The sequence below is a fragment of the Solanum dulcamara genome, chromosome 8 (genome assembly GCF_947179165.1).
Source record: "Solanum dulcamara chromosome 8, daSolDulc1.2, whole genome shotgun sequence".
NCBI classification, from domain to species: Eukaryota; Viridiplantae; Streptophyta; class Magnoliopsida; order Solanales; family Solanaceae; genus Solanum; species Solanum dulcamara.
This window is the reverse complement of record NC_077244.1, coordinates 28,682,866-28,710,086: the sequence shown is the minus strand read 5'-3', so window position 1 is coordinate 28,710,086 and position 27,221 is coordinate 28,682,866. Positions and strand designations below refer to the sequence as shown.

Below are 27,221 nucleotides of genomic sequence, written 5' to 3'. Positions count from 1 at the left end.
TTAAAGTGAAAGTATATTTATTTTCATTTTTGGCCTAAGGTCTCAATTTTCCACTTTCCAGACTTCTTCTTGTTTACGTATGAATTATGTAAAGGAGCAGCTCCATTATGGAAGGATCGTGAAGGAGTATTCCCCTAGTTCCTTCTAATTTATTTCTTCTCAGCTCAATATTAGTTGCATTTCCTTGTGCTATCTCGATTTACATCACAAATGAAAGGAGTAAATATTCATTCTACACTCTGCAGCTGCCAAAATAACGTCTCAATTTGTTTGCAAATCCAAACATCACCAACAGAATCTCAAAGCATTGGCTGAAACCAGCAATCTTGAAATCAGTCCCGCTTCACCATATAGCAGAGATGCAACACAAAGCCGCAATACGTTTTCTGGCTGAAACCAGGGAATCAAGAAATCACTCCCCCTGCACCATAAAACAGATACATTATATTCAAGACTGGTTGACATACACGATCTAATAAAACCTAGTAAAAGACACCAGCAATTTGAGAACAGTGTTCCATAGAACTCCATCAAACCCAAAGATGTTGCTCAATCTGTGAGCTGGAAAATCCAAAAAGTTCATAGGATAACCGATCTACAATAACAGTAAAGTCGACTAAGATCATCCTATCTGGCTATCCTAAAAAGATTTTTGGCCCACTCTAACAGCGTACCTTTTGCATGATTGGTCAACGAGGAAATGGGACCAATGGCTTAAGCCATTAGGTGTAGGTGCTTTGCAGAGGTGCAATCTTATAGTTCTTCCTATTTCACTCAATACTGATCGATCTAGCCATGAGTAGGTTGAAGAGAGCTCTAACAGGCCTCGGAGGACCCTACTTTAGAATGGTTATTCTAATGGATCCATTTCAGGTCCAACCACCTGTCCAATTTTATAATGTGGAGTTCACTATAAATTCAACAGTTCTTTTTTCTTAAAAAAAAAAAATCTTCTTGAATTCTAATGAAGGAGAAGTAATTAAATTTGTTTTTATATCACTGAAAACAATCTGATGAGGACATTAACCTGAAATAAAGCTTTTCCACGTTATATATCACTAAGATCAATTTTCCACAATCGACTGATTGAAACCCCGACTCTTTTGGAATACCAGAATTTCCTATTTCAGCGTATTGTGAGTAGCAGTCAACAAGATGATAATCTCGTCTATTATACATAATGATTCCAACAAACAATCCTAGTTCAGTTCAGAACAATGACAATATTATCCTTTTCTTGCTCTATCCCTACTACTTTCTCTCCCTTCCATCTAATTATTTTCTTGTTTTTGCTTTTAATTTTACTTTGAATGCATTCAGGGGCTTCTCTTTCTTCTTTTCTGATTAGGTTAAAGGGGCAATTACCTTTTGACGTTTTGAGCTTGGTGGCAATGGAGGATCGCGGCGCCGATGTGAAGAACTTGCATGCTCTGTGTTTTCTTGCGCCTGCAGAAAAGCAAATTATGCTGAAATATATAGTCCATTGTGGAAAGCTTTCAATTCTACAAGTGATAGGTGTTGCAAGCTATCAAGTCTCTATCAAATCAACCTTGATGTCAAATTTGTCTTCATATAGGAAAATAAGATGTCGAGGGGATAAATATACCTGTGTTTGATGGTCATAGCTTCTATTTTCAGCCACATTTGATCGTTCACGAGGTAAATTAGTAGATGATGTTCCATTGGTTTCAGAAATAATTGGCATGATATGACGTAGAATATTTGATAGGAAAACCCCTTCATCTCCTGCTGCTTCTGTCTCCTGAGTATTACTATTGTTTTCAGCTGCCACACCATCTCCACTAATAGAATTTGTACGTACACCACGATCATAAACATTCTCATGATGAACAGATTCACTAGAGAATAATGACCTCAGAAGTTGGTCAACACTACTTTGGTACTGAGCAGAAAACTCTTCACCATTTGATACTTCACTGAATGAGCTAGAGTTACCTGAAACCATTGTGACATATCAAATACGTAGAGAGAGTTTTTGCATAAACTTATATACTCAAACGGCAAATTAAAAAAATGTCAGACAAAGCAAATGACAGCAATATAACCACATTGCATTATTACCTGTTCCTCTCTTGGAACTCAGAAATTTAAAAAAAAAAAAAAAAACTCTACCAGATTTGACCATAAACACCTAAACTCCTTTTTATCAAAATGGAGCATACGAAGAATATTGATGCAACTGACACGTCAATGCCTCAGTTGTTTTTAGTTCATACAAAACCTGGAAATATCCATCATGAAAATGTTTCCTTCTAAGATGGAAGATTGATACACTAGACAAGAAAGGCCATCAACTGAACAATAGATACCAGTTAATGAAAAAAGGTTGAATTCGAGACCAGTAATATATACCGCCACTTTATGATAACAAGTGTTGGATATGTTCACACTGTCAAGTGTGAAGAGATCTACAGAATGTCCATAAAACTTGTCAAAAGTTCAACTATCATCTACCTCATAACATTAAAGTTCAACTATCATCTACCTCATAACATTATGCACCATGTTCAGGGCCAAAAAACTGCAAGCACTTTATAGATAAACTAACAGGAAGTAATAATTGCAAAGTTTGTTGGTTACCTTCAACACTAGGGAGTCCAATATTTTGCTGTTGCCCAACAGAAACAGGATTAGCTGGGTCTCGAGTCTCAACACCATGTAAATTATTTTGATCAGATGCTTGAGAAGCTCCTGAATTGTCAGAACTCCCAGAACTGACATGTTGCACTCTAGCTAAAACTGGATAGAATATTCCCATGGGACTTCGAACTGAATCAGAAGTTGAACGGACAACAGAAGCGGGAACTGCAGTAACTACAGTCCTAATAGGAACTACCCGCACAGCTGACTCCCTGGCAGAAGAGTTTCTAGTGCCTCCAGTGTTCTGTTGATCAGAACTTCCACCACTAGAAGCTGCTTGACCAGCTTGCCCTGGTTGCTGTGAGCCAGTAGGCTCTCTTCGATTCGGATTTGAAGCCATAAATGAACCTAATGATACAGGTGAGTAAAAAGAGAAGATAAACATGCAGTCTTTGTAACTAGCAACAGCATAATGAACACGAACAAGAAAAAGTAACCTGTTCGTATTCTAATGTCAATATTCCTCGGAATAAAGCCAGAACCAACAGATCCCCCAGAAAATCCAGTATTATTTTGTACAGTTCCAACAGGAACAGCCCCAAAGTTTGTATTCGGCTGAAAAGGTAGTGGCTACACAATCAAAGGAATAGATATCAAGCATCCACACAATCAGCTGCATAATAAAGTATATATCTGACAAGAAAATAACCTGAACCATTATAGGATTGGGGCCAGCAGTGGACACAAAGACAGCGGGTCCAGCATTCACCACAGCATCATCCTACGTTTGTTGTCCCCTTGTCAGTACTTTTTAACTTCGTACAGCAGGATGAAAAGAGAAAACAACAAATCCGGGATATAACCACAGAAAGGGTGATACCACACTCTTGAAAGAAAAAACATACTGGTGTTTCGCCCATTCGCAGTGTCATTGTCGTCCGACCAAGCTCAAGTAGCATAGCACCTATGTTTCGGAAAAGCCCTCCTGTTCTCACAGCATATGATTGAATTCTCATTCTCTCTCTTGGATTTGCCACATTTGCTTGATTCTCTAGCAATGTCGAAAATTGCTGCACCAAAGGTCAGAAAATGAGAGACATGAAAATCAATCAGCGCAACAACAATATACCTAGTGTAATCCCACAAGTGGAGTCTACTATTTAGTACTAAAACAATAAAGCAGAATACTCCTTTTAAATCTACTTTGATATATCCCATGAGTGGAGTATACTATTCAGTACTACAACAACAAAGCAGAATACTCCTTTTAAATCTGCTTTGATATCCGTCACTTGAGCCGTGAGTCTTTCGGAAACAACCTCTTTACCTTCACAAGGTAGGGTTGAGGTCTGCGTACACTCTACCCTCCCCAGACCTTAACCCTACCTCGTGAAGGTAGGGAGCTTGTTTCTGAAGACCCTTGGTTCAATTAACGGATATCAAAGCAGATTTAAAAGGAGTATTCTACTTTATTGTTTAGTGTTGAAGACGACCTCCAACTGGAATAGTATAAACTTACAAGACAAACTCAGAAGATATTTTTAAACAATGTCATTGTTAAAGTGTGTGACCTATCTCATCTAAAAGCTTAAGCTGTTAGAGGGAGCACACTTTTATTTACTTAATTATATTCTCAACATGCCCCATCACGTGTGGGCCTAATTCCTTTTTTATGGATCAAGCACTTAAAATTCATTTTTTAATAATGGGTGGCGGTGAGATTTGATTTCAAACCTCAACCTGCTATAATACCATGTTAAAGAAATAGAGCTTGAGCATAATTCAACCCCAAAAGCTAGCTCAAGAGGTGAGGATTGTCCAAGCCCACCCATCCATTTAAAGACAGCTGCGGGACTTCCCCCTCACGCCCAGGGCTGGACATCTAGAGCGTGGAAATTTAAAGTGGGGCTCAACATCGGAAAACAAGAATTGGGATAGGTTTTACTCTGAGACCATGTTGAAGTTGAAGTGTGTGATCATCTCATGTGAATTCTGAAAGCGAGAACACACTTTTATTTACTTAATTATATTCTCTACAGTCATACCGACATTAAATGTTTAGCAACACATTCAGACATATAAGGTTATAGAACGTTCTTGGTAGCACAATCAGCATACCTGAAGCTCGATAGGGCAGGGGATGAAGAGATTATCAGCTATTGGTGCTTCCACATAATATGACCAACTTAAAGAAGAAAACCTAGAACAAATTTTAATGCTTCTATTACAGGTACAGAAAAATTTTGTGATGAACTTCATTTACATATCAAACTACACAAATGTTCATAATGTGGTAACATGTTTCATTTTAATAAAAGGAAAGAAAAGATAGCAACTTATGCTTTAACACTAAATATAATTTGAATGAGGTAAACAAAGTCGACATCAAAAATATATCCTCCTCATATAAAGAAAAACATGAGGTGACCATACCACATATTCGTAAATTTCATAGAGTCCCAGATAAATTTACGATTACTATTTTCCTTATTCCTGTACGATTAGATAAATGTAGTACTACTAAAAGCAAAAAAGTAGGTTATACTATTGCAAGCTTTCAACCCAATCAAGTTGATTAAAAGAATTTTCATTTTATTTCGTCTAATTTTGTCATTTACTTTAAAGCTTTGCCAAGTTCGCTTACTTCTATGTTTATTAGTATTGTCTATCATGCAGTTGAAATCTAGTTACGAGATGCCACGAGCTTGGAATTCATTCGATTATTTACAGCTTTTCCCATTAAAATTGGCCAAATCATTTTTCCATGCATGAGTCTAACAGAACTGTGTATCCAACCAACATCAAATGAACTATTAATTGAGACACTATATACCAATAATTTTCATGAACATGTACTTTAATCATTTGAGGAACACTTTCATGCACTACAGGAAGCTGAGGTTAACAAGCTCCCGCTGAACTATCACGTTTTTGGAAGTTTCAAACTTAAACTAACGGATATTTTTACTACCCCTGAACTGTAACTTTTCAGAATTAAAAACCCCCCGACTCAACATTTGTTGGCATGTGTATTTCACACTCCTAAAACACTTTTAAAATGTGTCAAGTGGCACAAAACATGTGTTATTTGAGCTTAAAAGATAATACATAAAACCCTCTTAACTATCATTGTTTTGCGAGTTTCACACTTAAACTGACGGATGTTTTTGTTACCCCCCTAAACTATAATATTTAGAGGCTAAAAACACCCCCAAAGTATATTGCCTAGTGACACTACATATGGCATTATATTTTAAACCCGAAATAAAATTCTATCAAAAGTAATACAAAAAATCAATTAAACTAGGTAAACATAAAAACTAAATTAAAGAACCAAAATCGAAAATAGAAAGGGGTTAGTTGTTGGTTTTGCCGTAAAGGTTAAAGAACATTGGTCTTTTTAATAATATTCTCTCTGTTCAGTTGAAATCAGGGATCGTCAAAAATAATGACTTTATGTTTTGGGATTTTTTCTTCCAAGGAGTAGTGTTTTCTTGGGTTTGATGTCGGCTTCTCACAACTACATAAGATATTCATTTCATCACCAAGAAAGTGTTTGGTTTTCAAAGAAGATCGAATGAAATCAAGAAAAGGGTGTTGAAGAACGTGTTATTTCAATAATATGGAAAAAAATGAAAGAAGAAATAAATAAGTAATTTCAAATGAAACCCAAATATACAAACCTAGATTAATTTGGTTAAAGAAATTGAGGAAGAAAATAGAAAAAATAAAAAATAAAAAATAAATAAAGAAGAGAAATATTTACAAAAACATCAATTTCGGCCTGGTTAGTTGTTAAAAAAATCCAATGTGGCATCATTTCTCACCTCCACAAGCCATTCAGAAGTTTGTGTATTCTAGGGGTTTTAATCTTCAAAAGTTATAGTTTTGGGGATAATAGAAACATCTGATAGTTTAAGTAAACTTGCAAAATACTGATAGTTTAGGGGGGTTTCAGCCATTAAAAGGCACATGGATAACTAATTTTATCCTCCCACATGCCTCTAAGTGAATGTTAAAAAACACATTGCCATTTGTCAAGCCTGAGGGTTTTAACCCTTCCAAGTTGTAGTTCAGAGGGGTAAAGGAAACAAAGCATAGCTTAAATATGAAATTTGCAAAAACGTGATAGTATAGGAGGCAACCTTTATTATTACTCTACATAAGGGAGAATAAACCTATTTAGTAGTCCTCACGTTAATTAATTTCCACTTTTACTCCTCATTGATGTTTTTATGACTTCGTAAGTCTTCACACATTTTGGTAAATTTAAGAATTTAAGGACTTTCTACATGCCACTAAAAATAATACAACAACATACCCAGTGTAGAATGTATGAGGACCTTACCCCTACCTCAGAGGTAGAGAGGTTGTTTCTGATAGACCCTCAACTCAAAAAAAATAGTCCAAAGTAGTCCCAAAAAAAAGTAACATAAGTACAAGAAACATAAAAAAATAACAAAAATAATAGATAGTAACAGAACAGGAACTACAAAAAATCAAATACAATAATCGAAATACACGAAATAACAAAGAGTAACAGAAATCGAAAGACAAGAAATACAACAATACTACGACGACTAATATGAACGAACAGCAAGACAACACATTGCTATCTACTAACCTTCTACCCTAATTCATATCCTCCACACCCTCATATCTAAGGTCATGTCTTCGATAGGCTGAAACAGTGTCATATCCTGTCTAACCACCTCCCCTCAACACTTCTTTGGTCTACATCTACTTCTCATGAAACTAAACATAGCCAGCCTCTCACACTTCCACACTAGAACATCCGTAGATCTCCGCTTCACATGTGCAAACCATCTTAATCTCATTTCCCGCATCTTGTCCTCCACTGAAGCTACTCCCACGTTCTTCTAGATATCCTCATTTCTAATCTTATATCTCCTAGTATGCCCACTCATCTATCAAAACATCCTCATTTTCGCAATTTTCATCTTTTGAATATGAGAGTTCTTGACTTACCAACACTCCGCCTCATACAACAAAGTTGGTCTAACCACCACTCTGTAGAACTTACCTTTAAATTTTGGTGGCACCTTCTTATCACGTAAGAGCCTAGATGTGAGCCCTCATTTCATCCACCTTGCACCAATACAATGAGTGACATCCTCATCAATCACTCCATTCCATTTTGGATGATAGACCTAAAATACTTAAAACCTTCCCTCTTTTAGATGACTTGTGTATCAAAACTCACTTCCTTCATCAGCCACATGCATTATGCCACTAAACTTGCACTCCAAGTACTATATCTTGTCTCTGCTCAACCTGAATCCTTTAGACTCCAAAGTCTGTCTCCAAACCTCCATCTTAGCATTAACTTTGCTGTGAGTTTCCTCAACCAGAATGGTCATCCACAAACAACATACACCATGGCACCTCACCTTGAATTTTTCTCGTCAATGTATCCATCACTAAGGCAAATAAAAACGGGCTAAAGATTGATCCCTAGTGCAACCTTATCAAAACTTGTAAGTGCTTCGAGTCTTCTCCCACGTTCCTAATCCAAATCTTAATTCTACTATAAATATCTTTGATCACCTAATGTGTGCCAAAGGTACAACTCCAACCTCCAAGTAACTCCAAATAACATCCCTTGGGACTTTTTCACAAGGCTTTTCTAGGTCTAAGAACACCATGTTTACGTCTTTCTGCCTTTCTCAATACTGCTCCACTGATCTCCTTATGAGATGAATGACTTTTGTAATTGAGTTCCCCGGCATGTATCTGAACTGATTTTCAAAAATAGTCACGCCTTGCTAACCCACATCTCCACCACCCCTCCCAAACCATATTATGGCTTAGCAACTTGATATCCCTATAGTTGTTGCAATTCAGAATCACCCTTATTCTTGTACAACGGAATCATTGTACTCAATCTCCATTCTTCAAGCATCTTCATCATCTTGAAAACGATCTTAATCTCGATTCTCTCGTCTTGTCCACCATGGAGGTCACTCCTATCTTATCTCAAATAACCTCATTCCTAATCTTATAGCTCCTAGTGTGTCCACACATCCATCTAAGCATCCTCATTTCCGCAACATGCATCTTTTGAACATGGAAGTTCATAACTGGCCAATACTCCGTCTTGTACAACAATATCAATCTAACCACCACTCTATAGAACTTACCCTTAAGTTTTTGTAGTACCTTTTTATCACACAACACACTGGAGTCAAGCCTCCACTTCATCCATGCCGCACTTATACGATGTGTGATATCATCATCGATGTCCCCACTCCCTTGGATTACAGACCCGAGGTACTTGAATTTATCTTTCTTGGGCATAGGAAGTGTGTCAAGCCTCACTTTCATGTCTTCCTTATGCATGACATCACTAAATTTGCACTCTAGATTCTTTCTTTTGGTCCTGATCAACCCGAACCTTTTAAAACTCCAACATTTATCTCCACACTTCCAACCTAGAATTAACTCCACTACTTATCTCATCAATCAATACTATTTCATCCGCAAATGACATACATCGAAGCACCTCGTCTTGGATATACCACGTCAATTCATCCATCATTAAGGCAAACAGAAACGGGCTAAGAACTGATCCTTGGTGCAAGGCCATCTTAAATGAGTAGTGCTCTGAGTCTCCTCCCACCATTTCCACTCGAGTTTTGGCTCCATCATACATATCCTTTTATCTCCCTAATGTAAGCAACTGGTACATCTCTAACCTTTAGGCATCTCCAGAGGACTTCCTTCGGGACTTTGTCGTAAACCTTTTCAAGGTCAATGAACACCATATGCAAGTCCCTTTTCTTTTCCCGGTATTTCTCCACCAGTCCCCTCAAAAGTACATTTCTCACTTTTGTTAAAATTAAAATATTTTGCAAAATACGAGATAATCATTATTTTATATAATTTAGGATAAAATAGTTAAGTTCAACATGAAAAAGTTACTACATGTTGACTCCATAAAAAGGTTCATTAAACTAAGAAAAAGTAAAAAATGTTATTTCTGAACATGCATCTTTTGAAAGAAAAATAAAGCTTAAAGTATGAAAATTTTAATTTCATTGACTTTTTCAGTATTGTTTTGTGTGGTTTAATTTGAAAGAACATCTACAAAAGTATCTTTCAATAACAAAGCTTTTAATTATTTGTGTTTATTTATAAGTTAACTTTATTGATTTCATCATACAACAATATTTTAACATTAAATAATTTTATAATAAGTTGAATAATGTATATCTTTTGCAAAAAATAAGTTCACCAATATGGATTTAATTGAGAGAAACAAATGAAATTAATTTTACAAATGATAAAGCTCAATTTTGATCATCAGAGACTATAATCTCAAAAAATAAATAGTAGAATAGAAATTAGAAGAGGTTTCGTGCATGCATTTGTTTGATTTTCTTTTTAAAAAAAAAAGGTCTAATAGATAAACTGCTGAAAATGTTCTCCTTTAACTTCCAGATACCTTTTTGTACTTTAATACTTTAAGAAGTACTTAAAAAGTGTCAAACTAATGTTACAAAAACAAAGAAGAGCAGAAAGATTAAAAAATATCTATATCTTTAATTTTTAACATTAGTTTGGGCCGGGGCTTAGCACGGGCCAAATGGCACTAGTTGTTAGATAAAGCAGGAAACTGGTAGCACATAATTCTTCAGGATAAGAGTTAAGCACCCTTCACTCACTCAGTTGGGTTGAAGAATCTATCATTTCCCCTAAGGCTATAACTCCGCCAAGTATGTATGTATGTGTGTATATATATATATATATATATATAACCGAGACAAGGAGGTCACGGGTTCAAGCCTTGGAAACAGCCTCTGGCAGAAATGCAAGGCAAGGCTGCGTACAATAGACCCTTGTGGTCAGGCCCTTCCCCGGACCCCGCGCATAGCGGGAGCTTTAGTGCACCGGGCTGCCCTTTATATATAACCGAGAAATTCTCCACAATAGGGTTCGAGCCCATAATTACGCCTAACCACACATCACGCATTGCGCTCTTAACTCTGACCAAAGTCTGGGAGCGTAAAAAAGAACACTCTGCTAGATATTAGCAGTTTTAAATAGAAACTACTAAAAGTTCAAGCACATACCGACAAACACTCTACAACTTGTTCCATGAATAATTGTCTCGTCAAAATAATCACTTCCGCCAAGGATGCAGGTGTCGGAAACCCCCTCTCTCCGATTGAATGGGCGGTAGCATCTAAATCTGTTCTATCTGCTACATGTGCACCAGCAGATTGTGTAGTCTCACTTTGTCCTCTAACTGCCAACACCAAATTTCAGTTAATAAGAATAGCTCTTACCCTCCCCGCCCCCCTTGTAGGAGGCGAGTTGATGTAAAAGAAGAGAAAGGGACTTTTACCATTGGCTCTGAACTCTGCAGTTAAATGGCTCAAGTACTGGGTCAAGGTTGTAAGAGAATCGGGAATAACCTGCATGAAAAGAACAAAGATATAAACGTGGAAAACAGAGGAGATGGAGTACAAAAAAATATGAACAATGTTCTACCATCTGAAATAATGCACGACACGGTCAACATGTTGGTTACATGTTAAATGAAGAGTGTGCTCCGAAAACATGAAGGATAATTTGAAGTCAAAATAATTGATGCAAAATTTACCGGTGCTTGCAGAGCTTCTGGTGGAACATCCGTCGGACGTGCAGAAGCACTAGTAGTGAAGCTGGATTGATCCCTTGTATCAGCTTGATCAGTCTCTGATCTACCAGAATCTCTATTATTCCCTAGACTAGCCGGACCAAAACCCTGTAAAGAATACAGCATGCAACGTTTACAAAGTTACAAATGATTATCCCACAGCCAAGAGTGAAACTCCTCCCAACCCCAAATATGGGATGTGTGTTTGTTAATACCAGGGTACTTAGTCCCTACATAACGACCATAATGGAAAAAATACTATGCCTCGGCTCCAAACAAGTTGGATTGGCTATATAGATCCTCACTAACCATGTTCCACAATTAAATTCATTTTGGGTCAACATTTCAAAAAATAAAATACTTGAAGTTCTCTATATTTCCTATTGGCATAAGAATATCTAATAGGGATAAAAGTCTCTTAGAATGTATAGGAATATAAAATAGGGATGAAAGACCCTTAGAAAGCATAGGACCTAAAGTACATATATTACACTGGGTTGTTGTTGTTGTTGTTATTGTATTTGGAATTGCCTATTCGAAGGGCTACTTTGGTAGACGCACAAGGGCATTGGTAGTGGAATAGAGAGGTCTAAGGTAAAGTAGAAGCCAAGAAAACAGCATATTCAAAGCTAGTGGAGAGTAGATATAAGGATGAGAAGAGGGAGAATAGGTAATGGTATAACAAGGCAAAGAAGGAGGTGAAATTAGTGGTTACGGAGGCTTTTTGGGCGTTTGTATGAAGTACTTGGGGACAAAAGCGAGGACAAGAAATTGTATCGGCCGGACAAGGTGAGGGGGAGGAAGGACCATGACCTGGATCAAGTGAAGTGCATCAAAGACAAGGCAGAGTTTTGGTGGAAGGGGCTCATATTAGACGTAGATCGCAGACGTACACATACTTCCATAAACTCTTGAACGTATAAGAGCATAGGAGCTTCGTGTTGGGTGACTTGGAGCACTCTGAGAGCCATCTAGATTTTGGGTAATGTAGGCATGTAAAGGTTGAGGAAGTGAAGGGGGCTATGCGTAAGTTGAACAAGGGAAGAGCAATCAGGCCAGACAAATTCAGATGGAATTCTGAAAGAATACGGCATGGCAAGCTTCGAGTGGCTTACTCGGTTGTTTGAGGTCATTTTTAGTAAGACTAATTATGTTGTACAAGAACAAGGGTTATAGCTAAAATCGCAACAACTGCAAGAGTATCAAGTTTTTGAGCCACACTATGAATGTTTGAATGAGAGTGGTGGAAGCAAAAGTGAGGAAGAATGTGTCTATTTTCAAGAACCAATTCAAATTAATGTGGGGGTGATCGACCACAAAAGCCATTCACATGGTGAAGAGGTTGGTGGAGTAGTATAGGAAGAGCAAAAAAGACTTGCATATGGTGTTTGTTGATCTAAAAAAAGCATACGACAAAGTCCCAAAGGAGGTTCTATGGAAATAGGTAGAGGCTAGAGGTGTTCCTATAGTATACACTAGGGTGATTAAGGACATATATGATAGAGCCATGATCCAAGTAAGGAATAGTGGGAGGTGACTCAGAACACTTCCTAGTCGTGATGGGGTTGTATTAGAGATCCGCTCCTAGACCATTTTTATTTTCCTTGGCGATGGATGCACTAACACATCACATTCAAAGAGAGGTGCCATGATGCATGTCATTTGTTGATGACATAGTATTGATTGACGAGATGCAAAGCGCAGTCAATGCGAAGTTAAAGGTTTGGAGACCGACCCTAGAGTCTAAAGGTTTCAAGTTGAGCTATAACTAAGACATAATACATGAATGTAAGTTCACTGACATGACTCATGAGCAGCCATGGACGTCAGGCTTGATTCAAAAGTCATCCCTAAGAGAGAAAGTTTCAAATACATGGGGTCTATATTCCAAAGCAATAAAGAAATTGACAATGATGGCATTGTATCAAAATAGAATGGATTAAATGAAGGCTCACTTTTGGTGTTCTGTGTGATAAGAATGTATCATTGAGATTAAACAGTAAGTTCTATAGAGTAGACGTTAGACCAACTTTGTTGTATGGAGCAGAGTGTTGGCCAATCAAATATCCAGAAGATAAAAAGTTGCATAAATGAGGATGTTGAGATGGATGGGTTGACATATAAAAGAGACAAGATTAGGAATAAAAATATTCGGAACAAGGTTGGAGTGGCCTCCGTGGTGGATAAGATGCAGGAAGAAAGATTAAGACAGATCGAACATGTGTAGACGAGATGCATAAATGCCCCAGTGAGGAGGTATGAGAGGTTGTCCATGATGGGCCTAAGGAAATGTAGAGAAAGGTCAAAGAAGTATTAAGGGAGGTGATTAGGAAGGACAATGGCCAACTTCGGCTTACTGAGGATATGAATCTTAATACGAAGGTGTGGAGGTGACGTACTCGGGTAGAGAGTTAGTAGGTTACCGAGCGTATCTCTTCTCTGTCATAGAGTATTAGTATTATTTTTAAGTTGCTTATTCTTAGGTCTTTAGTACGATCTGAATGTTTCTTTTTGCTTCGTTTATCTTACTATCTTGATGATGTTATAATATGTTATTACTGCTTCTTTTTCATTAGTCCTTGAGTTGAGGGTCTATCAGCAACATCTCTATCATCACAAGATAAGACTAAGGTCTGTGCACACATTACCCTCTCAGACCCCACCTATGGGATTATACTAGGTTTGTAGTTGTTGTATTTAAATCCAAACGTCTTAATCTTAATAAAAACAAATGAGGCATCAGTTCACTTACCTCTTACTATTTGTAAGAAGATATCTCAAGCCAAATTAGGATATTACTCATAATAGATAGTTAATGTGTACTATGTGAAGTACGAATATAAATAAGGGTAAGCATAATTTGTGTTTAGAATCTTATTAATATTCTTTTCTCGTGTCTTCATATCTTACATATGCGTTAGGGAGAAACATCCGGGACAGAAAAGACAGTCACGACTTCCTTTTCAGTGACATTCCATCTTTTGTGTCACCCTCTTTTGGCAACCATAACCCAACAAATCCCTTTATAGACAAAGCTCCACCCACAGTTAACAGACAAATCTCCCGCAGTGCATCAAATCCAAGAGTCAAGCTAGCGAGGAATATTAGAGCACATCCAACCCTTATCTTTGGTTCTTGGACTTGTCGACCCTATCTATATGTATGTATATATGATGGTGCAATAACACACTCATGCTTCAGTAGTAGAAACTATTGAATTACAAGGTACCATTACAAGCTCATATGTACAAGTGCTATTCCATGAAATAAATCAAATTTCAAAGCCTGGTGATTTCAACCTAACCCATCACATTCCAGCCATTTCCGACCACCTACTTTCATATCCAACACATACAGGACCACTACATTTTCCTAATTCTCTTACTAGGTCAGAGTGCTGGAAAGTAATTACTAATTATTTGCTTAGAGTACTCTTCAATCCAATCTTACTTTATGCTTTTGGTTCAAAAAATATGGGAGATAGAAATTCAAGTCTTATGATTTCTTCAGAACCTTTAATTGAATTTCAAACTATTCGGCATAGGCTTATTGTGTTGAGTTGGTGTGCGAGTGTCAAGTGTGTCAAAGATCACTTAACCCAAAGGAGTGTCAGTGTGTCAAAGATCACTTAACCCAAAGGGCTATTGAGGTTAATGAGAAAGAAGATTGGTGCTCAATTATGTACGTAATTGTGGCAATCTATTGATTCCAAATAGATGTCTTTATTCCGTCCATTCCAGACATGTTATTTAGCTTTGAAAAAGTCTCGAACTTTATATATTGTCAATTTACATGAACACCAACAATTCTAATGGACAATTCATATACATAAAACACACTAATACACCGAGCAAGTCTATCATCATACTAAGCACAACTTAAATGCATGGAATAAGTGAATTAAACTACCGTATCTTTCCTTCTAAATAATAGAAATAACGAATACCTCTCATCGCAACCCTTAAGTTTAAGGGATTATAGCACTTAATTTCCTTCATATTAAGTTCTATCTAATGACAAGATCAATCTTATCCATCATTACCCGGGAAGAAAATTGAAAACAATAAAAAGGCATAGTTTGCACTGGATAATAAAAGAAACTCCAGACATTGACATTTAATTTTCATGTGTAATTGAATTATCCTTTTCTAAGATGTTGTGATCTATAAGGGTAAATTAGCATAAGAAACTTCTATAATTTTGAGAACTATATACGACTGATAGAGGAAGAAAATATTCTAATAATAGTTGAAAAGTTAGTTTGATTGAGAAACATCAAATTAAAGATAAAAGTATGAACATATCCATGTACTCCCTTCGTTTTAATTTGTTTGTCTGGTTTTGACTTGTCAAAGAGTTTAAAAAAGTAAAGAAGACTTAAGTTTTTTGGTCTTAAACTAAAGACATGTAAAATGTACCAAAATTTCGTTTAATATTGTGGTCTTAATGTCATGCTGGAAGTTGAAACTAAAGAGTTGCCAAAAAATAAAAGAGACATTCTATTTGAAAGACTAGAAAAAAAAAGACAAACAAATTGAAACGGAGGGAATATCAAATTTTGAATATATGCAAAAGTAAATTTACTCTCAAGCTATGAAAGTTGTATAAAATAATATTTTTTGTGGAATGGTTTCGGAAATAGTGTTGTACAAATTGAGAAAATGCAAGTGGCGGAGATGAAGATATTGGGGTGGATGGGTGGATATACCAAGAGAGATAAGATAATGAATGAAGATATCCAGGACGAGATACTCCCATGGAAGATAAGATGCGGGAAAGGAGGCTGAGATGGTTCGAGCATGTGAAGAGAAGAGGTGTAACTGCCCCGATTAGGAGGTGAGAGAGGTCACTTGTAGTAGGCTTGAGGAGGGGTAGAGGCAGGCCCAAGAAATATTGGATGAGGTGATTAGGCAGAATATGGCACAACTTTAGATTACCGAGGATGTGACCCTTCCTAGGAAGGTGTGGAGGTCAAGAATTAGGATCGAAGGGTGGTTAGTAATTGTTCCCTTATCCCTGAGTTTCATATCATTCATTGTTTTCCCTTTTTTTTAGATTTCTATCAATACTTGTTTCACTTCGACATTATCTTGTTGCTTATGTTTGTTGCTATTGCCTCTTTTTCACTGGTTGTTCAATCGAGGTCATTAGGAAACAGTCTCTCTATCTTCTCAAAGGTAACGGTAAGGTCCATGTAGTTTCCCCACATAGGCAGCATCTGGGGAAGATAGTAATCCCTCTTTTCATCAAGTTGTCTTGAAAAACAATTGCTTCTCTTGCTAGGAGCCAAACAAAACAAGAAATCTTATATGGTATCTTAGTCTTCCAGATGAGCTTCCAAGGCCATTCTTCAATTTGATGAATGGTTTGGTTCATATATTTATAAGCTACATTCACTTTGTAAGAACCATTACTATGTCCATTCCACTATCATCTGTCAACCCCTTCCTATTAAACACCAAAATTTCCCAGCATATTGTAGAATGTAGTCACCCTACTCAGCTTCTAGTCATTAGGCATTCTTCTAAAAGTAATATCCCAACCTTGGTTTAACCAGTGTTCTGCCACTATATTGTGTTGGTGAAGTACCAAGATTGTAGATGTCAAGAAATTTCTCTTGTAAACTCAATCTCTAGCCATATATCCTTCCAGAAAACAGTTTTAATGGAGCTTTTGTTTTTCAGCAGTGACCATAGGGCCCTAATAGAGCTCCATAAACTAATCCCATAAGGTGTGATCTCCTTAGTCATCCACATGTCCTCTTCCTCATACTTTGCTTTGATAGCATTTTCCCATAGACTTTGGTCTTCTAGTGCGTATCTCCAAAGCCATTTTATTTTAAAAGCCTTGTTCTGGAACTTTAGTCCCAGTCCCCCCTTCTTCTTGCTCGTTGTTAAGGCTTTCCATTTCACCCGATAAAAACCTTTCTTTTCCTTATTTCCTTGCCACAAAAAGGCTTTTATGTTGTTTAGTCTTTTGATAAACTTACTGGGACTGGAAATAAGGTCATCATGTAAGAGGGGAGGGCATCTAACACAGAGTTGATGAGTATGACTTTTCCACCTAGTGACAAGTATTGGGACTTCCAACTGATAGTTTCTTCTCACACTTCTCAATGACACCATTCTAGATTTCCCTAGATTTTGATTTACCTCCTAAAAGCATACCAAGATATACAGATGGCAAGGACCCTACATCTCCTCCCTGTTGAGGCTAGGAACTCCATATCATTGAGTTCATTAATTGGATATAGTGAGCTCTTCCTCCAATTGACATGCAGACCAAACAATAGACACACATTCAAATAGAACCAAAATCACCCTCAGATACTTCAGTTGATCCACATTTGCATCACAGAAAATTAGAGTGTCATTTTGCATATTGTAAGTGTGTGATATTCATGCTAATGTTGTCCCTCCTATCCATTTCAAAACCATTAATCCAGTCAATGTGCTTGGCAGTTTTCACTATATAGCTTAAATCTTCCATTGTCAAAATGAACAAGAATGGGGACAAGGGATCACAATGTCTTAGCCCTCTTTGAGCTTTGAAAAAACAACAAGAGAGCCATTGATCAGAACTAAAAAGCATATTGTGGAAATGCAATGCCTGATCCAATTGATTCATTTGCCTCCAAAGGCCCATCTCTACAGAATCTCCAGTAAGAACCCTGGTTGACATGATCATATGCCTTTTTCTATATCGAGCTTGCATAATATACCAAGATTATTCTGTTTTGAGTCTTGAATCAACAACTTCATTAGCCATTAAGACAGCATCCATAATTTGCCTACCCTTGATAAAAGTCATTTGTTGAGAATCTACCAGTTTAGCCATCACCTTTGCTGATCTCTCAGTCAGTACTTTTGGAAATAGTTCATAGTTCATAGATACTTCCTATCAAACTAATAGGCGTGAAGTTTCTCAATTCCTTAACTCCTTTCCTTTTTGGGATTAGGGCTATAAAAGTTGCATTAAAGCTCTTTCAAATACCTCTTGTTCATGAAAATTCCTAAATGCATCTATAACAAGACAAGCCCAATAACGTGGCTACGAGCTCTTTCCTTACTCAGACCCCAAGAGTCTTGTTTCATTATCTCCCAACAAGTGAGGATGAAATCCATAGTGAAGCCATCAAGTCATAGGGCACACCACTTTAGGCACTGCAAAACAAAGCTAGATTGCAAAGTCTCCTTTTCTTGCTCTGAAATAGTGGGTCAGGTGGCAAAATTGTAAACAGGTCTCCAGCTCTTTGTTTCTATATATAACTTCTGATAAAAGTCAATGATCTCCCCTCTAATTCTTGATGAATCTTCAATAATTTCTCCTTGAATCATTAGTTGGTCTATATTGTTGTATCTCTTATGAGCATTTGTGGAAGAACTTGGGTTCTTATCATCTTCTTTAAGCCATTGTACCCTGGATCATTGACTTCATAAAATTTCTTCAATTTAGACAAACTCGTCATACTACATAAACAGTGCAATTTTCCCACTTTCTCCTCCTCATTTAATGGTCTGTTATCCAGTATAGCGTCTCATTCAAATAACTGCCCAAGTAGATTCCTTCTCTGAGAGCTGACATGTCCTTGATAACTTTTACTCCACTCCTAAAGCTTTGTTTTGAGAGCTTTGAGTTTATAAGTGAGGATGAAGTCTGGCTTTCCTGAGGGATGAAAAGAACTCCACCAGTACCTGCCTCTGTTCATAAATCCTTCAGTTCCAAGCCACCACTTTTCTACTTTGAAGTAAGATTTATTATGTGCACATGTTCCACATTGCAAAGCTATTGGATTGTGATCTAAAACAGATCTCTGCATTAGAATTTGATTTATGTTGCTGAATTTATCAGTCCACTCCTCTGAAATAAGGATTCTGTCAATCCTAGATGTTGTGAGGTGTTTATCCCCTTTAAACCTTGTGTAGATTCCCCCCTTCCAAGTTAATTCAATCAGCTTCATATCTTCTAAAAAGTCAAAGAATTCCACAATAGTTTTGGATCTTCTCTTGCAATTCCTCTTTTCTGTGGGGTATTTAACTATATTAAAATCCCCCCCGACAGCGGAGGTTCCTTCCATCAGATCCCTAATTGCACTAATTTCATCATATACTATTCTTCTTTCTATGCCACAATTAAAGGCATATACACATGTTAAATGACAAGAGTATTCCTGAAGAAGAGCTTCAAATTTGCAAGGAATAGTATAAGCTCCAATTTATAGAACATCCCCTTTCCACACGCTACTGTCCCACAACAATAAAATCCCGCCCCCGAACCGTTAGCCTCCAGACATGCATACCTCACCCATCTACATCCCCATATTTGATTAATCATCTCCTTTATATCCCCCTCCAATTTGGTTTCTTGGAGGCAGAGAAAATCTATGTTCAATTCTATAACAAAACTCTTCACTAATCTTCTTTTATCCCTCTTATTCAGACCCCTTCCATTCCATAAAACAAGTTTGAAATTCATGAGTCATTTGTTGTCAAACTCTTTCCCCTGCTTAGGTTATCACTGTCCTTAAATTTCACATCAAAAGACACTAGGTCTTATAGTTCCTATACACATTTGAATCTAATTTTCTTGAAAACCTTCTCCATCATTCTCACCTGTCTACTACTATCTATTTGCCTCAAGAGTTCCATTACCGCCTCATGCCCCTAAATTTCCACCACAATCAATTTGCTCAACTTGATCAATTTTTGATGAACCCAAATAGTTGCATCCATTTCTTTATCAAGGGTTGTGGTTTGGGGTTGCATCTGAAGTGTCTCCACAACTTCCAGTACCCAACTCTCCTCCTCCGGGATTGTGTTTAGAATCGCCACTAGAGATTCATCTTTTCCCAACATCAGACTGATCTCGGCCTTACAATTACCTTGTACCTCTGCACAAGTCTTTCCCTGTGTTTTCACTGTCTCCGTAGTGTCACAATTCCAGACTGCTTGTGCGTATGATAGCGGCTCCGTGATTTTTTGGTGGTTTGCATAAATCTCTATCTGTAGAGGAACGCCAAAATCCAGAGATTCTACGACAAGGTCGTGTTCTATTTCTCCCTATTGAATACCTTGCACTTTGTTAGGTAAAGCCCAATTGACTTTTGTGTCCGGACCGAAACCCACTTTATATTTGTGGCCCAATTCTTCATTCTGAGTTTTACACTCTGAGCCACCGACGTGTCTCATATGCACATTTATCAAAATCTGCTCTAGCTATCAATGTACCCACATGCCCAATAGCCTGTGTGGCGTGAATGTGTTAACATAGTACTAGGCTTCTCAGATATAGAACACAACCTCTATCACCCTGTGGTCTGAATGTAATGGCCAGCCCGCTAGTGATATTGTCTACTTTGGGCCTAGACTCACATGACTTTAAAAAGCATCACTAGGATGTATGACCTGCTTACTTATATACCGAACATCTCTCCTATGTTTTGCCGATGTGGAACATCTTATCCTAAGTTGGGGTGTCACACTGAAGGTCTACTCTTCTCCGATCATCTTTTCCTTACGGTTGTCGGAATCTCTCACACCAAATCGAAAATTTGAAAATATAACCGTTACTTTCCATCTCCAACTCTGTTGGGACTTCTACTCCATCTCCCCTAACTTTAATTCTAGCCCAACAGATGATTTCTAAGAATTGTTTCCTCCTCTGTTTCAATCCAACCCCCACACCTCTCCGATCTGCTTGAAGGTGGTTTGCAACCGCAAGTTCAGAGGCAGAGCATAAATACGGATCCATACCCAGCTTCTTGCCACCTCTTTTGGCCAGCATCCAGCAGTGAGGGACCACCACTCTAGTGACAATTTGGATTTCTTCCATCTCCAGTCACCATGGATGACATGCTTTGCATCCTTCCTAGGGGGAAACTCAACCAGAAACTGGGAGTCATTCAAAACATATACATTGATTCGGTGAGAAGGCTTCCACATACTGCAAACCCATCTCTGTATGTCATTCAGAGTTGGCGTTTCTTGGCTCAATTCCAAAAACTTTCCCCACAACACATCTGCCAAGCACATCGGCTTCTGAAACTATAGAGCTTCCAGGGAGGGTGATTCTGCAGGTGGTAATCTGTGGTATCAAACCTTTTATTGCTTTTGTCGACCATTTATTGCTTCTGATGGCTTCAACAAAAGAAGAATTGATTTGATGTTGTCTAATAACTGCTTCTTTCTCACCCCTTTCTGAGACCCCAATGAACTTTGTAATTTTCTGAGCTGTTTCTATCCATACATCATTTAATGTAGTCTCAGGAGTTATAATAACTGATCTGTTGCCCCCTTGTACTGCAATAAAACTGGCATACCTACCATGCTCATTGTATTTAAGAGTGCAAAAGAATTCAGCAAATTGATCCTTTGTTTCCCATCTCCAACTGTCATTCTTTGCTCCTTTGAAGCTTCAATAAGTACTTGGACTAGCCATCTCATAGCTTTAAGACTTAAAATTACTTTCCCCATAAAATTCCAGCTACACTCAGTCCATTCAAACCATGTTTCTGACCTAGAACTGGACTTAGAGATGTCATACGATTTAAATCCAGTGTGAAGGTAAATCTGTGGTTCTAATATCTGAAAAGGTGAAAGAAATAAGGGTGAAAGCTAGCACAGAAGGTGATAGCTTGGCCAACCTTCCGGCTGAGAATTTTGTCCATGGGATAATGGTAAGACCACCTTTTTTCAATTATCCATAGAAAAGGAAAAGGACAAACTTCAGCATAGGATCAGGAATGAAGCCTTTGATACTTACATGGAGATCAATCCCCTCATTGCCACCACCAGCGCTTGCAATTCCAAAAGATCCAAGCACAGCTGTTACAATCTTAAAATATGAAACAGAAGAAATGAGTTTTGTCTCCTGAATTGTGACAGCAAATTGTATACATCATGAAAAGGAAGAAAAAATGATAATGCCTACGCGATTCAAATCAGGGAAAATTCCATCTCCATGATCAGATGAGCTGTAGGTTCCAACTACTACACCAGGACTCACTCGGTTTCCTTGACTGTACCCAGCACTTGATGCAGAAGCAGTTGCTGCAATTTTGAACTTAACGGTTATAAGGAACTCACGACATGACAGAATCCATATAAAGTTTCAAGACATGACAGAACCCACCCATATAAAGCATTTATCATGGTATTGTCTTGTGTACTTTTTCCGGTACCATTCGACTTCAACCCGAAGGAATTAAGAAATGGTATGACCAACCAACATTTATCTGGGTTCATTCATTTTGCTTTTACATCCATTAATAATCAAGTTTCCCAAGCTTTCTAGCTTCCCAAAATTGAAGGATTATAAGATAAATCAAGACAACAAGAATGAAGACTAACACAACGGAAATTCATATGACTTGCTGAAGCTATAGCTCGTCGTGTCTATTTTCAAATGTAATTCAATAGTTTGTCCAAATCATAACCAACCTTGGGTATCAGGGGTACTCTCTGATGAAGGTTGCCTCACAACCAGATGCAAAGTGTGACCGTCTTCCACATCTATTTGCAAATCTGTAAAGGAACTCAAGTTCCTAAATCATATATTAGGTGCATGCTATGTTCCTAAAATATCATGAGAGTCAAAAGGATACGGTAAGCCGAAAGCAGCTGGTCATCCTTCAACACTTTTCCACGGCATATGAGCCGTTGTTGTTCTGTCAAGACACCAGTAACTGTGGCAATTTGTTCCTTCAATGCAGGAACTGGCACCTGTATTGGAATTAACAAAAGGTATTTAGAATGAGTGTCAGAATATTCTAAAAGTCAAACAGATGATACTACAGTCAACTTTTAAATTATTAGTTCAAGAGCATGATTGGTCTTTGTGAATGTGCTCCAATATCCAACAAGAATGCACATTTGCAACTCTCACATACACAGAAAACTGGTGTATATGGAGCCACGATTACTTGAAATTCTACTGTTTGAAGAACTATATAAATAAATTAGAAATAGAATAATTGGCCTTGATGTTTTTGTTGTTCCTCCTGTTTGATAGGTAGCATAGCTCTTTTTCTTAAAGCACTGAAAATAAAAGCAAAAGATATTTACACATTTATCCACTCGCAATGTATATGTCTGTGAGTCCAACATCTTTATCTTTATCTCAACTGTGGTCTCAGGACATTCAGCCTCACCACTTCCACAAATCTGCACATCTTCAGCACCGTTGCTAACCATCTTCTCCAGGTTTCTTTCGACCCCTGACGAACATATGACAATCAAATGACAAACAAATGTGAAAACAAGGTGAAAAATCTGCAGTAATATAAACAGAAAAACTATATGTGACAGCTATATTGCAGAAGAAAATAAGAGTATCCAATAATTATCCATTAAACTGATCCATCTCAAGGTATGTATAACCCAGTTTTGTTGAAGAGGGAAGGGAAAACGAAGAAATTGTCTCTTTCATTTTTTGGTTTGTTAAAAAAGGTATTGAAAGAAAAATAGAAGAGAAAACAGTCCTCTTTCATTGCATCCCACCTTTTACTATTTTGGCAGAGAAACTGGAAAAAGTTGTCAAATCAATCAATTAACTAAGCTTCGATCCCAAACTAGTTACATCTTCAATATAGATACTTTACATATTCTCCCAGTTCAAGTCAATTCCATTTCAATACTGGTAGTAACTTCTCTTTTAAGGCAAATTAAGGGTCTTAGAACTGCAGGTTCCTAAAACCTCATACATATCCCTACCCAGTCTCAGTGTAAGCGAAACCACAAATTTAAGTCTAAATCTCAAATTAATTTGTATCACAACAAAGATCATTTGCTTCTATTGTGATACAGTCAACCCCTCATTTTGAGTATTTACGCCTAAACTAATGTTTTGAGACTTTCTACAAGTTGTTTTTACAATTTGGGACTTGTTGGGGTGGTTCAGTTGAGACTCAAGGAGCTTGGGTGAGTTTCGGACCATTTGGACAAAAACTGCAGATTCAGTTTTTTGTTGTCAACTTGTGCACCACGATCACGGTCACCCTGCACAATTGCGAAGAATGCTATCCCTCAGTGTTGCGCAATCGTGTATGAAGAGCCTGATAGGCTAAGTGGCCAATCACTGCAGCATGATCATGTCCCATCTTCTGTGATTGTGTAAGCCAATGCCTAGGTCCTAGCCAACCCACTTTTGTTCAGCGTGATTGTGCAAGGCATGCAGTGATAGCAGTAATGTCCAATATTAACACCAGATTTTGCCAAAATGGAGTTTTATTTTCCATGTTTTAGGGGTTCTAAGCTACAGGATTTCACTCTTTCTGAAAGTAACCACCTAGTCTTTGAGGTAAGATTTATAAGAGTAGTTTTGGATTATATACATGTTCTCCTTTGAATTTTTAAGATCAAAGCATGTATTTTCAAGTGTGTCAAGTTGGAATTTAACCCTAACTCATCAAATCACCTACATTGAGATTAGACCAAGTAAAGTAAGTCAAGATCAGATTTTGACTATAGATTTAAACTCCCTAGCTTACGGGTAATCTGCTCATATAATTTGTTCCGGGTTTTGACCCCGTTGACCCATATTTGACTTTGACCAAAGCCTAGATTTCTAAGATGGGTCCAATGGACGTAAATTAACCCCAAGGTTCATTAATTGGATAGATTGAGAATTTTAGCCATCCTCGGTGCGGGAAAAAGCTATTTTAGATCGGTAGCTTTTATGGATACCAGGTACGTCGAGACTTCGACCTTAGAAAAGTATGTTTAAGAAAAGCCAAATGTCTACTATAAGTATACAAGGAGACGAGTGTATACACATACACAGGTATATATATTTGAGTCACAAAAATTGCTAGTATATATGCATTGTGTGTATTATCTAAAACACACATATGATATGAGTTTATATGCATTCTCGTATGCTTTATTTAGATATAAAGAGATTATATGTCAAGTGGAGAAGTTATGGTTATTTGATAGATAATAAAATTGTTAGTTGGAATGTGAGGTGAGGAATGACACAAACAAAATCATCAAGATAGGGATTAGAGTGACTTTGGTTTCAAGAGACAAAAATGGAGACAATTTTCAGTAGTATCGTAAGAAGTGTGTGAGGGGAAGGTAGGTGAAATATGACCAGTTACAGGCTCAGGGAAATGCAGGGGGGATATGTCACTTTGGGACGAAAGGAAGATTGAGATATGGTAGCAGCGACATTTAAAAATATTGGGAATGGGAAGGAATGAGGATACGGTGGAGTTAATGGTCCTGTTTGGGAGGGGTCTTAGGTGGCTTTTTGAGAAGAAATGGCGACGGTTTTGGCACAGTGGAATATCTCATTGGTACAAGGTGGGGATTTTAACACCTTCAAATTCCCAAAAGAGAGAGTGGGAGGGTGGTTCCTAGGGCAATAAAGGAGTTCTCGGATTTTACTGATAAACTTTTTTCTTATTGATCTTCCATTGACAGGTGCTACTTTCACTTGAGTTAGGTCGTAGGATTCATCTCTTAGATCGAGACTCATTCTTGGTGTCTGCCTCATGGAAGGAGTTGGCTCCAAAATTTATATGAACTATCCTTATGAGGTCGGCATCGGATCATTCACTCATTTTGTTAGGTGGTGGGAGAGAAATAAATATTAGAACTCCCTTTTGAGAACATGCGGTTAGGAGAGACGGACATCAATGAAAAAATGGTTGGATGTTGGAATAGCTACGATGTGGTGGAAAAACTGTCATTTAGGCCAGCAAAAAGCTGAAGATGCTTAAAAAGGAAATAATTGTGTGGAACAAAGTAGTGTTTGGGAGCGTACAGGTGAAAATAAAAGAGATTACAAATGATACGGGTGAACGAGGTGGGAGAACTGTCCATAAAGCCATCAACTTTAAGCCACATATGCTAAAATTTATAGTAGCCTTGATTCTTTTGCGAACTGTCCATGAACTCATCAAGGATTATTCTAATTAATTAATCCAATGAAAACCAAATGAACCCACTGAAAAACCTATAGCTCAGGCAACAGAAACTTTTCTTGTTTCGGCACACAAGCACTGCAAATGGAGCAGAACGGATATAGAGAATTCATATAGCCGACTCAAATTAGTTTACAAAGCACTCCAAATTGAAAATAAGTGATGTCGTTTTCGTTCAGCAATAACCAAAGAGGATAAATAGTGAAATCCTACAAAGATCTTAATGCTCACTTGGTTATTCAGAAACTCGTAAGCATTTGTCCATGACAGCCTGTCTGAAAACTCAACCAATGAAAAAGTCCTGCATTCTCTAACGGAAAAAACAATCTTGCTCTAGGAAGTTGTTTATGCTAAAAAAAATCATGAATTACCATATGCCTAAATAGGAGTCAAAATCTCAGACAGTAAATAGTAGAACTTGGTCTTGAGCACATATATGCCTGAAACTACTATACATAGCAAGTAACAGAGAAAATTCTAAAATTTATGAGATAAACCACAAAAGCTTTTACCAGTTTCCTCATTTGATCAATCAAAAACAACAATCAGGAACCCTAGAGATTAAGGAGATAAGACAAGAAAGATGAGAAAAACTAGCTGATTTAATAGAGAGAATCAAAGGCAAACCAGAAAGAGAGCTCGATCGAGAGCGTTTCGGAAGAAGTATCTACTGAGCGGACAGCAAAGAGAGCTGATGTGTGTCTCCCTCTCTTGCCTACTTTCTGTCTGAACGCTCAGCAACGGTGAGATGTTCCTGCACATCTATATATATATGAGAGTTAAGTGCCATTCTGGCCGTTAGATGCTAATACTTTACTTACCTGTTTATTTTTTTGTATGGTCATTTTTTGGAGATAAATATTTAAGAGCTGGGCATTCGATAATTCGATTTGATTTTGATTTTTTTATTTCAGTTTTTTTGGTTTATATTTTTGTTGTATCGAACAAAATCGATTCAATTTGATTTAGTTTGATTTTTTGTAATTCAGTTCAATTTGATTTATTAAATTTGATTTTTTGTGTTATGAGCCT

At 37.5% G+C, this 27,221-nt stretch overlaps 1 protein-coding gene across 3 annotated transcripts; it reads right to left on the bottom strand.

Annotated features, from left to right (window-relative positions):
* Window positions 1-105: 105 nt before the first annotated feature.
* On the bottom strand, window positions 106-26,927 carry LOC129898652 (ubiquitin-like domain-containing protein CIP73). Of its 3 annotated transcripts, none has more exons than XM_055973276.1 (17): window positions 26,817-26,927; window positions 26,421-26,499; window positions 23,326-23,477; window positions 22,866-22,983; window positions 22,702-22,773; window positions 22,193-22,311; window positions 22,025-22,096; window positions 11,228-11,371; window positions 10,970-11,039; window positions 10,695-10,870; window positions 3,507-3,671; window positions 3,311-3,382; window positions 3,099-3,231; window positions 2,602-3,009; window positions 1,607-1,956; window positions 1,366-1,446; window positions 106-421 (listed from the first exon to the last, which is right to left on the bottom strand). In XM_055973276.1, exons 3-17 carry the CDS (start codon window positions 23,452-23,454, stop codon window positions 413-415), a joined length of 2,118 nt encoding a protein of 705 aa, XP_055829251.1. In that variant the 5' UTR covers window positions 23,455-23,477; window positions 26,421-26,499; window positions 26,817-26,927; the 3' UTR covers window positions 106-412. The 3 variants fall into 3 exon arrangements, with proteins under 3 accessions (XP_055829251.1, XP_055829252.1, XP_055829250.1); XM_055973277.1 differs by having other exon boundaries at window positions 26,421-26,464; XM_055973275.1 differs by lacking the exon at window positions 26,421-26,499.
* Window positions 26,928-27,221: the final 294 nt, after the last annotated feature.